At 42.0% G+C, this 11,395-nt stretch overlaps 1 protein-coding gene across 3 annotated transcripts; it reads right to left on the minus strand.

Moving 5' to 3' along the window:
• Nucleotides 1-696: 696 nt before the first annotated feature.
• CSTF1 (cleavage stimulation factor subunit 1) lies at nucleotides 697-11,258 on the minus strand. 3 transcript variants are annotated; one of them, XM_061208515.1, is made up of 6 exons: nucleotides 11,017-11,258; nucleotides 8,592-8,792; nucleotides 6,591-6,868; nucleotides 6,229-6,426; nucleotides 5,079-5,469; nucleotides 697-2,159 (listed from the first exon to the last, which is right to left on the minus strand). In XM_061208515.1, exons 2-6 carry the CDS (start codon nucleotides 8,758-8,760, stop codon nucleotides 1,900-1,902), a joined length of 1,296 nt encoding a protein of 431 aa, XP_061064498.1. In that variant the 5' UTR covers nucleotides 8,761-8,792; nucleotides 11,017-11,258; the 3' UTR covers nucleotides 697-1,899. The 3 variants fall into 3 exon arrangements, with proteins under 3 accessions (XP_061064498.1, XP_061064499.1, XP_061064500.1); XM_061208516.1 differs by lacking the exon at nucleotides 11,017-11,258 and adding an exon at nucleotides 10,932-11,012; XM_061208517.1 differs by lacking the exon at nucleotides 697-2,159 and adding an exon at nucleotides 3,102-3,411.
• Nucleotides 11,259-11,395: the final 137 nt, after the last annotated feature.

Here is an 11,395-nt window from a genome sequence, read left to right on the forward strand (position 1 = left end):
TATCTTAACTGGATATCACTCACCATCTGAATGTCAGGGTGTTATGTGGTATAATTAAGTGGTACAATTAATGATGTGATGAAACCAAGTCCATGTAATATCCCTGGCATTTACACCAGTTTCAAACATTAATGTGATTTTTAAAAGAAAAAAAATTTAAAAAGAAGTCTATTTTGGAAACACACAAAAGCGTCTTGATCTTGTAAACAGAAGTCCTGAAACTACAGATCTATTGCTAAGACTGTTCCAAAAGCTGGAAAAAGTAGGCAGTATCATTTAAATTCATGAACAGTTAAAAAGGTCCAATGGAACTTGTATCAGGAGTGCAGTGTGGTCATCCCAGTGCATGTGCCAGAGAGAATAAGCAGAAAAGTTGAACCTTTGCTTTACAGTTTCATAGGCTGAAAGTTGGAAAACGTGGGTAGTTTTGGTTGGTAATTTTGGGGTAGAACCGGTTATCCTTGTTTCTATTCAATAGGTTTCTTTTGGTCGTACAAGAACAGCACCCACAGATGGCCAAGCTCAAATACCGCAGAATGAGAACACAAAATAAATTTAAACTCACTACGGACCAAATAATATAGCTCTTTGGAAATCTGAACTAAAACCTGTGACTTAACATGTTAAGAATGCTGAAAATGGTTTTATAGACCAAGGAGTTAAAATGATCCTTAAGGATGATGTCTAAAGCACAATTTTTATACAATAAACTTCAGAAGACTATAAAATTCCTATAACAGAAACCAATTACTTTAATATATTTAATATCTTTATCAAATGATTTCAGACTGTATTTCTAGGTACTCCTACCCAGACCATGAGGTATTTGTAGTGGGAGATAATGATAAACCAAAGTTTCTCTCTGTAAGAGGAGCTCAGGGCTCTCTGACCTAGCTAGAGTTGAATCCAGAGAACTACTGTCACTGCCTAAAAAGTTTCAAGAACAAGAAAACCTGTATTAGTTCGTTAATTGCAAAAAAAAAAAAAAAAAAAAAATCTTCTGAATGCAGCTGCTGGGTGTATCCACGATGAGTAGCTATGGCTCATGCTGAAGGGAACTGAAAAATAAGATTTAAAATTACCTAAGAACAAAGTCAATCGACAGTCATCATTCCTGATGATGAGAGCAACAGCGGGCTCACCGAATTGTGATTACACTGGATGTACTTTCAATGTTTCCTATCAAATGGTAATCATCTCATCAGAACACATTTACTGAAGACAAGCATTTTAGGTTGTGAAAGGATAATGTGGGACGTGTGATGGGAGATATACCTCCTATAAATCTTCAGGAAAAGCTGGCCACTACTTTCACTGAAGTGAAAAATGTGTCAACAGTAACGTCGCAGATCTGAACTTGATTATCAGAATGTCGTCACTTTAGGATAGAATTGATACTACCGATTTTCTAAAATGGTTTTAATATGGCATAAAACTCTGGATTCTCAGAGCCATATGCCCCCATATCTGCCAAAATGTATTTTGAAAGGAAATGTACAAAGGGGATGTAAAACAGGCACAAAAGTTGACAAAATATCCAAATGAACATTCGTCATGACAGATCCACTTGAGATCTAGAAAGCACTTGAATACTCTATCCTTCTTCAAATGATCAAGGGAAAGAGCAAGTCCTGTATTTGCAAAACTGATGAAAATCACACTGTAATAATCAGTGACTGCAGAACAACTGCACAGATCTGTGATTCCAACTTTTTCCACCATGATTCTCCATCAAGGTAAAAAAAGATTCTTTCATACAAATCCCAGAAGGACGCAGAGGTGGCAGCACAACTGCCAAAGATGGTACAATGACTTACTACTGAAGCTGATGACGGGACACAAGGGGAAGGAGGGGCAGAGTCCTCGAGAAAAGAACCCTAGTGAACGCCGGCGGCGGCTCTAGTCCGTGGTTGACCTCCGGTACCAAAACCGCGCCCTGAAGTCGTCGCTGCAGGTCATGAAGCCGGGGTTGGTGGGCGAGTGCACGATACAGCGCACGATGTTGTTGTGGCCCAGCGAGAGCAGGTTGCGGCGCTCGGCCGTCCTCGAGTCCCAGCAGCAGAGGCTGATGGTCCTCTCGTCGGGCAGCAGCACGTAGTCCTCCGTGTGGTTGAAGACGGCCTGCGTCCGGTGCACCTGCCGTCCGCTCAAGCCAGCGCCTGTGCAGAGACCGAGAGGTTAAGGCCTGGGCGCCAGGGCTAGCTTTCCAGTTCACACCTTAGAGCCCGGACTGTTCTACTTTTGTTATTAGCTCTGTTGACGTAAAAACTGCATTTTAAAATTGTTGAAGTAATACACATTTATTGTGCAATTTTGGTAACTCTAAAAAAAGTATGAAAAAGAAAATCACCTTCGGGCCCACCACCTAATGCAACTGTTAATGTTCTGATGTATTTTTAGGCATAAAAACACCTCAAAAAAATACAAAAGTGGTGCCACATTATCTAACTTCATGTTGGATATGTTGTGTTTTTACTGGCTGCAAAGGATCCCGTTGTTTGGAAGCACCATTAGGTAACGATTCTTTTCCTGCTAGGCAGCTAGTTTGTATCCAACTGTACTATTGTGACAAACATTCTTGGTACAGAACACGTTATTTCTTTAGGACTAACTTCCTAGGACCAGAATCACTGGGATGGATGAACAGCCGCTCTCCAAGAGGAAACTCTATGCTTTTTTTTTTTTTGACCATGAATTAAAAAAAGCATATTTTATGTTTCAAGTATTATATGAACTATTAAAAAAAATCTGCCTGATAATTTTACACAGAGTCAACATTTTGATGAATATCTTTTCCAAATATCTCCGTGCGTTGTATACTCATTTGTAATTTATATAAATCAGGGCATACGGCATACAGTTTTTATTCAACAGTTTGTGGTGGAGACCTACAAAGAGGGAATATAGCTTAACGGATAAAAATACACACTTTGGTGCTGGATCTGGACTCAGTACTTATTAGCGATGTGACTTTGAACAAATGACTTAACATCCCTAGGCCTTAACTGTCTCCTCTGCTCTGCAGGGATAATTACAGCACCTGCCCACAAGATGTTGCAGGGATTAAAATGAGGTGTAATGCCCATTCAGCTCTGCAGTATAAGTGTTCAACAAACATTACTATGAGTATTTTTTTTTTTTAATTTTATTTATTAATTTATTTATTTTTGGCTGTGTTGGGTCTTTGTTTCTGTGCATGGGCTTTCTCTAGTTGTGGTGAGCGGGGGCCACTCTTCATTGCGGTGCGCAGGCCTCTCACTGTCGTGGCCTCTCTTGTTGCAGAACACAAGCTCCAGACGCGCAGGCTCAGTAGTTGTGGCTCACGGGCCTAGTTGCTCCGCGGCATGTGGGATCCTCCCAGACCAGGGCTCGAACCCGTGTCCCCTGCATTGGCAGGCGGACTCTCAACCACTGCACCACCAGGGAAGACCAAGTATTTATTTTTAAAGGCTGCATGCCGTGAAAGGCTATGTAACAATTTACTCAGTGCTTCTTCTGGACATTTATATTCTATCTAACTTTCCACTACTCCAGATAATGCTGGGATGAATATCTTTTTATGTGTGCATGTGCATGCTTCCCAAGAATCTTTTTAGGTTAAATTTCTAACAGTGGATATAGCAAGTCAAAAATATATATATTTAAAATTTTGATAATATGACACCAAGCTGCCCTTCAGAAATATTTTACCAATCATACTCCTAACAATATGTGATTTCCTGAAATGTTTATCAATACTATATAATACCAATCTTTTAAATTCCTGAAATCTGATGAGCAAAAAGATACTTCCATATTCATTTCTTAGGTTTATAGTGAAGTTGGTCATCTTTTCTGGGGTTCACTGAGCAGTGTCTGACCTATGTTTATTACCTATGCTAAGAATATTTTTTTTTTCCCTAGCCAGCATTTAATTTTGTTTATAGTGTTTTAAATTAACTTTTAACATCAAAATTTCTAATGTTTACTTGATAGTTCTTCCTTTTCCTTCATTATTTCAAGAGCCCTCTGAATTCTAACTAAACATTAAAACTGGAAAAGCAGATCCAAAAGTGCTGACATGAAGGGGTCTTAAACTGTGAATTAGAAAAAGAGGGAATCTGCATATAAATTCATTATAATCTCATTTTAAAATCAAATCCCAATTCTCCAGAAAAACAAACCAATCAGCCACATATAACCATAAAACATCCCAAACATTCATAAAACAAAAGTGACTCTTCCAAAGACTTACTAGCGATACCATCTACACCAGAAGCCAGAGAGATGGCAGGAAGCAAACTCTGGTTACAATGAGATAAATCTATGGTAGGTTATGCTGCACCCTAGTGGTTCAGACGTCACCAACTCCTCAATTTTCTTCACTTACTAACATCCCGGCAGTCCCTTACAATAGTGTTGTTTTCTTGTGAGTTTTAAAGTTCTGGTCACGGCAGTTTCAGTGTATGACACAAACGTCTCACAACAGAGGAAGCTAAGCTGAAGTTTTCTACCAAACAGCCTTTGCTGCTACAAGGAGCAGAAGAATGAAACACAGTATTTTAATACTTACTATCAAATAATTAGACAAACACTGACTACTAGTGATAGGATAAATTTAAACAGATCTCATAAAAAGAACTCACAGGCACAACTGTTGCAATTAGAGACCAACATGAATTAGACAATCAGACTAACAATTTTGTGTTTCTGTCTGAAGGGCCCACTTTATATCTAGGTTCAGAACACTTGGGGTCTCTTTTGGGGGTTCCTTCTCCTCTCTCAGGCATGAGCCAAGATCTTTCCTCTCACTTACTGAGTCTCTTCTCTGGACTGCTTTCATGTTTTTGTGGGAAGTGGGCAGGCCATGGGTCTACAAACAGACCATCTAATTCTCAAGTGTTACTTGCATGGAATCAGATCTAATTTTAGCTGTTAGCATATTGAGAAGGGCAAAGTTAAGAAACTGTGGTTCTATTTCCAGCTCTGCCTCTTGTTTGATTCACATAGATTGTGTGGATCTAGTTCGAGGATCTAAAAGAGAGTTCTGGAAACTAAAATGCCTCAGAAATGTGAAGTAATATCAACTTCTCACATACCTGTGTATCTGACCAGGGTTCGTCCTGTTGATATTTCCCAAAGTTTAGCTACAGAGTCTTTTCCACTTGACAGAATGTATTTTGAATTTTTGGAAAAAATGGCAGAACAAACTTCAGCACCGTCGTGTGCTTTCTCAAAAGTTGTGATGCATCGATTTGAAACACCATCCCACAATTTGATGCAGCCGTCCTTGCTGCCAGTCACATACATATTGGCACTAGGATTGTAATTAACGGAACATATGGCATCAGTGTGTTGATCTTGAGGATTGCAAGAGACAAAGCACTGAAATGTGTTGATATCATAAAGTCGAAGAGTAGGATGCTGCGTTCCAACAAGTATAAAGTCTCCAGAAGGATGAAAAGAGATGGAGCGTAACATTTCGGCCTCCTGTTGGGAAAGAGACCAAGTGGTGAACAATTAAACCCAGAGGAAATGTGGAGAATATTTGGCTGATGCAAAGAATCCATGAAAGAGTGACTAGATATGACACAGCTAAGAGAAGAACAAAGAACTTTCTGGAATACACAAAAGGACCATCTGAACACAGATTTCTGAAACTATCTACTGGTGAGATTATTCCGAAGATCACAGGTGAGCTTCATCATTTGCACATAAACAGTGGGTGAATTCAGAAGGGAATACTATCAATCTATGACACATTCACATATGATTAATGAATAAAAATAAACTATAAGAATAGTTTCTTTAATTTGTCCCAGGGCTCCAAATATCGAGGTGGAAGCCACTACTAAAACATTAGTACTTCTGAACTGCATATTCAAAACAGAGCACCAAATGTCGCTTTTCCAGCAAACACCTGAGAATTTCAACTGAATAATTTTTTAATTCCCCTAAGTTAGAGAAGTTCATTGTGTTTTGTCTTTAAATAGGAATCTGCAACCTTTAAAGCGTGATGTGGATTATGAACCGTATCTGTGACCGGCAGCCGTCCTGACTGGCCAGAGGAAGTGGGCGCGTGACAGCACGAGAGCCGTGCCATTTGCGGTGGGCGCTGCGTCCTTGCTGCCATCCTCTTTATTTATAGGATGACCACTGAGACGACTTTTAGAAAGAGAAGAGCCACACAATAGCTCATTGTATTTAGGAAAAAAAAATGCATACAGCTCCTTTCCAAACATTCCTAACCTGAATGTATTTGAAGGCTCTTTTTGCAGATGGTTTGGAATAATCAAATAATTTAAGAGTATAATCCCTTGAACCAGAGGCAAGGATCTGTTCTGTTGGGTGGAAAGCAAGACACGTGACTTCATCCACGTGGTCGTAAAGAGTTCGAATCACTGGGTGGTTTTCCATGTTCTGCTGTGCAGTCTCATTCATCATGACCTAGGCCAGCAAGAAGAGAAGAGAATCTCAAAGTGTAAAATCTGTCTGGCTCAAAGTATACATTCTACAGCTATGCTAAGTTAAAACTGGTTTAAACTATGCTCTCATTCTCCCAAAAATGAACAACAAAAGGCAAATGGTAAGTATATTACCAGGATTTTTACCTCTATTGGCATGGCACTTTTGGCCAACATTCTTTCTGTGTCAAGTATTTTTATGGAAGCGTCAGCAGATCCAGTAGCTATTAACTGCCCATCTCTACTATAGGTAGCTACACGACATGGTCCTTTATGGGATGTGACATAGCATGTTTCATACTCTGAAGCCTCTGGGGACATAGTCTGGACATCTGCATCAAACTCCAGGTCAATTCCTGTGCCAGGGGCAACTGTATCTGACCGACCAATTGCATACTGAACTGCAGTATCATCGTTTTCCATTCCTGAAAGGAATAAAAATTAAGGGCATGAAAAAACGTTATTTTAAAAAGACAGGACAAAGTTCTGGATCCAAACTGGGAAAGGTGTTTGCAGATGTCAACTTACTCTTTCTTGGAGCTGCATGGTACTTAATACTGTACAAAATTATGTATTGTGACCTGGGTGCACGCACAGTGACAACACTGTAAGGCAATAGGCGTTGTGGCAGGTTAGGCTCCAACAGGTAAAGTCACCTCCCCAGATACTTGCCTCCAAAAGTTTCTACTTTAACCACAACTACAGAAACTGAAAAACAGCAGTTCTGTAGTTAAACTGTCCATTTTTCCCCATTCCGAATTTTAATATTTTTAGTGTTGAGATCTGTTAGTAGCAGCCCTGAAGCTCATTAAGTCAGATATATTGTTAATAATAACATTAGTGAAACATCTTTGAAAGAATGTTGAGGTTTAAACAAACTGAAGTTTATCAAGAAAATGCATTTTAAATTGAAAAATAACTTGACATATCATATAAACAATTTTTATTAGTATAGGAAAAATCAGAAATGCAGATAAACAAAAAAATAAACATAACCTTGTATTATATCACCCAGAGATAATTACTGTTAACACGGTGGTATGAATTCTTCTGGACCTTTCTCCATGCACACAGTTGTTTCATTTCTTAAAACACAAATAAAATCCCAATATATAACGTGGTGTGACATACTCGGTCATTTACTCATATGGAATAAACACCTGGCCAGCGTAATAAACGTTCACCCACATCATGTTGTTGAATCCAACTTTATGAATATGAGAATATGTACAACCAATTCCATATTGTTGGGCATTTCAGTGGAATTCATTTTATTTCCTCAGGCAAATTCTAACAGTTTACACTGTCAAGTCAAAGAGTATAAATATGTTTGGCAATTCTGTATTTTACTGAGTGCTTTCTATGACACAGGCAAGCACCTGGATGCACTGTTGAACAAGACAAGGTTCATTATCTTTATTAAACTTGCAGTCTGGGACTTCCCCAGTGGTCCAGTCGTAAAGAATCCGCCTTCCAATGCAGGGGATGAGGGTTTATCCCTGGCTGGAGAACTAAGATCCCACATGCCACGGGGCAACTAAGCCCGGGCACCACAACTACTGAGCTCACAAGCCGCAACGAGACAGTCCACGTGCTGCAAACTACAGAGCCCTCGCGCCACAACTAGAGAAAGAAAACCCGCACACCACAACTACAGAGAAGCCTGCATATCACAACAAAGAGCCTGCGTGCCACAACTAAGACCTGACGCAGCCAAAAAAATAAAGAAAACCAAAACCAAAACTAAAACCAAAAACACTTGCAGTCTTTTGGCAGGTGGGAAACTCAAAACAATATAGAAAATTTCAGACAGTGATTCTGTTATGAAGGAAATGGGATTGTTGTTTTAGAGCACTTGGGGAGGTACGGGGAAGATGTTCGGGTTATCTTAGAAGAAATGAGGACTCTGAGACGACGTCTGAGCTGAGACTTGAAGTCAATAATACAATGGCAGAAAGCTCCAGATAATTCATATATAGATCCTGAGGCTAGAACCAGCTCAAAACCTTCACAATCTGGACTTTGCTTTCTCCTGCAGTATCTAGCACTGTGCTCGACACATACTAGGCACTAAAACTAAAGGGCAGTAATCTTGAAAAACATCTGAAGCCTTGTCATGGGCTCAATGAATTTGCATTCACAAGTTACCTAGTTTGATGAGGTGCAGGAGCTGCTCCGAGGGTGCACAGACAGACTGAGGCTTGATTTCATTGATGAGGCCATTAGCAATGCTGATGTAGCCGTCATAGAGCAGCTGGCTAATGATCAGCTTGTAGAGCTGCTGGCGATCCTTCAAGCCCACTTTGGTTCTGTACATCTTGGAGAAGAGGAAGATAATTTCCCTGCCAGCTGCAAGAGAGAAAACAGGTGATGATGAGGGGCAGAGGCACTAGTAAACCACAGAAGCAACACAGGAATCTGGTCAGCCTTTCCAGGGCTTAAATCCCAGCTCTACCAGCATTATCTTTGGTCAGCAACTATGTTTCTCTGAGATCAGGGTCCTCAGCTGTTAAATAAGTCAGTGAAGGCTAAACAAGATGATACACGTAGAGCACTGAGCACAGTGGCACACAGAAATGGTTCAAATCACGTTAGCCAATATTTACAGTAGAACCTCTCTTCATGAACATTTTTTCTCTGCTAAATTACCCACCTGCAATTTTTATTCTTTACTGCTATCCCAGAATCTTCCATTTCTTCTGTTAATGAAACCCTGGCTAATACTTGCAATAGGTACAACAGCTGTTACTGTTGGATGTCTAGACACTACCGTTTCCACCAGCTAAGCTGTTATGTTTACTAACGTCAGTTATGGTCACTCTTAAAACATGTTTCAAGGCAACCGAGCTTGTTACATTACACAATTTAATTACAGAATACTTTGGAAAGCACTGCTGAATAAAATACTGGCAAATAGGATATGGCCAAAATAACTATAAAAAATGGAAAAATTGGAAGGACTGTGCATTTAGATTGATTTACAAGTGTTTAAGTTCTCTCTCAGGCTCAGAAAGCAAAAGAGAAAATTACAGATGGTTTCCAGTTTATGCAAAAAAAAAAAGAACTCCAACTGGTTGACATGATTAGATAATCTGATTATAAAAATCAATGTCTGTACACGTGTAGATCTGTACAGGTATCGGAAGGCTGCAGGAGCTGGGGAACAGCCATAAAGAATAAAAGTCACAGGCAGACAGGGAGCTGTGGCACACAAGAAAACTGGAAGGCAGAACACAGGAGAGAGAGAAGAATGTAAGAAAGAAGGGCGGCGAGTGGGCAGTTAACACCACTTCACAGGGGTGATTCTGAAAGTGGGAGGTGCTGTAGGAAAGGGGCGGGGAACAGTGTTTTTAACTACCCAAGGCCCTCTGGAGAATTACTGAGGCTACTGATGATAAGAATAGCCAATGTTTCCTAAGTGTTTACCATGTTTCATCTCAATCCTCAACATCTTATAAAGGAGGTCCAGTAATCTTGTTTACAGGTGAGGAGGGGAAATAACTTGCCCAAGGCCTCAGAACTAGTGCCTGGAGGAACCAGCATTAGAACGCAGGCGGTTTGACTCCAGAGATGGTGTTGTTCTAATCGCTGCGTGTACTGCTCCTTAAAAGCTTAATGATAAACTAGCTAAAATTCATTAGACATTCCGCATATAACACACATGGTGTAAGCAACTAGTATGCATTACCTCATTCAATCTTCAGCTTTTCCCATTTTAGAGGTGGGCAACCGGAGGCACAGGAAAGTTAACTCACCCAGGATCCAACAGCTTGTAAATGGCGGAGCCTGGATCCTAACCCAGAGCCTGAGCTCTCACTGTGCTCTACTGATGGGTATTAAGCAAATATACATAAATCCACGCTTGTGTGGACAACACGAGGACACAACAGAGATGATGAAACGGGCTCAAAGAGGTTAGGAAATACCGCAAGTAAAACGTGGCTGCGTAACTCGTCCTAGGTTAAAGTGGCCACCAGGACTACCCACCCCAGAGCCCAGAGCTTAACCACTATTCCATCCTTCACTCGTGCCAGGCGCATCATAGGGCTACCAAGAGATTAAAACAGGAAAAGAGAGGACGAGCCCTGCTTCTCAACTCCCATAGAACATCCGCTCGCTGGGCTAGAAAGCGCCTAATTACCGCCCCCAATTTGCAGGTGAAGGGTCTGCGGCCCGAAGACAGGAAGAACCCGGTCCAGGACTGGTTGTACCCGTAGTTGGAAGGAAGACCAGGGCGAGAACACAAACGCCCCCTCACCGTACGCTCCGCTATGATCCCGAGCTAGAGGCCAGCGAAGGATGGAGTGAGCGTGAAAGAGAGGCCTTTGAGGAAGAGGAGGGTCAGTGCAGGCCCAGCCTGGCAACTCAGGGCGCATGCCGCCCCGCTCACTATAGACTCTTCCCGCCTCGCCCGAGTCTTTCCTGTGGTGCCCCAAAGGCGCTAGCCGACCGCACCCGCCATTCCACGCACCCCGGGCTCCCCCATACCGGATCGTCCTGCTCTCTCGGTCTCCCGCTCTCTCCTAGAAAAATGGAGACGCGAATCCTGCCCGATCGATCGCTCCGGGCTCACCTTCACTGCGCACGCACAAAGGGCATCGCGCCGAGCGCTGCGCTATCGATTGACCCCACTCGCTCCTGCCCTTCTCGTCATCTTACAGGGGCGTTCTAGAGATTCGTTCACCTCCTCCGACTTTATCTCCGACGCGACAACCCTGACGCCAAGGCACTGCTGCCTCACGGACAAATGTCAGATCCGGAGAGCACCGCGGGCGCTAGAACGGCCGCGGGTGTGGCGGGCCGTTGCCTCCATCACTTCCGGGGCCTTACGAAGCAAGCGCGCCTGCGCGCCGTCTCCGCCGGGCCGTGACTCAAGCCGTCGAGTTGGTTTTGAACCAATGAAAAGGCAGCGCCTCTCTAGCCCCGACCAATCAGCTTTCGGGTTCGAGGGT

The sequence above is a fragment of the Eubalaena glacialis genome, chromosome 13, assembly GCF_028564815.1.
Source record: "Eubalaena glacialis isolate mEubGla1 chromosome 13, mEubGla1.1.hap2.+ XY, whole genome shotgun sequence".
Classification (NCBI taxonomy): domain Eukaryota; kingdom Metazoa; phylum Chordata; class Mammalia; order Artiodactyla; family Balaenidae; genus Eubalaena; species Eubalaena glacialis.

Coding starts and splice junctions, on each gene's coding strand:
- CSTF1 (XM_061208515.1), bottom strand. CDS start 8,760: ATGTACAGAACCAAAGTGGGCTTGAAGGATCGCCAGCAGCTCTACAAG. Junction 6,427..6,590: donor AAAGTGCCATGCCAATAGAG/GTAAAAATCCTG, acceptor TTGCTGGCCTAG/GTCATGATGAATGAGACTGC. Junction 5,470..6,228: donor GAGCCTTCAAATACATTCAG/GTTAGGAATGTT, acceptor CTTTCCCAACAG/GAGGCCGAAATGTTACGCTC.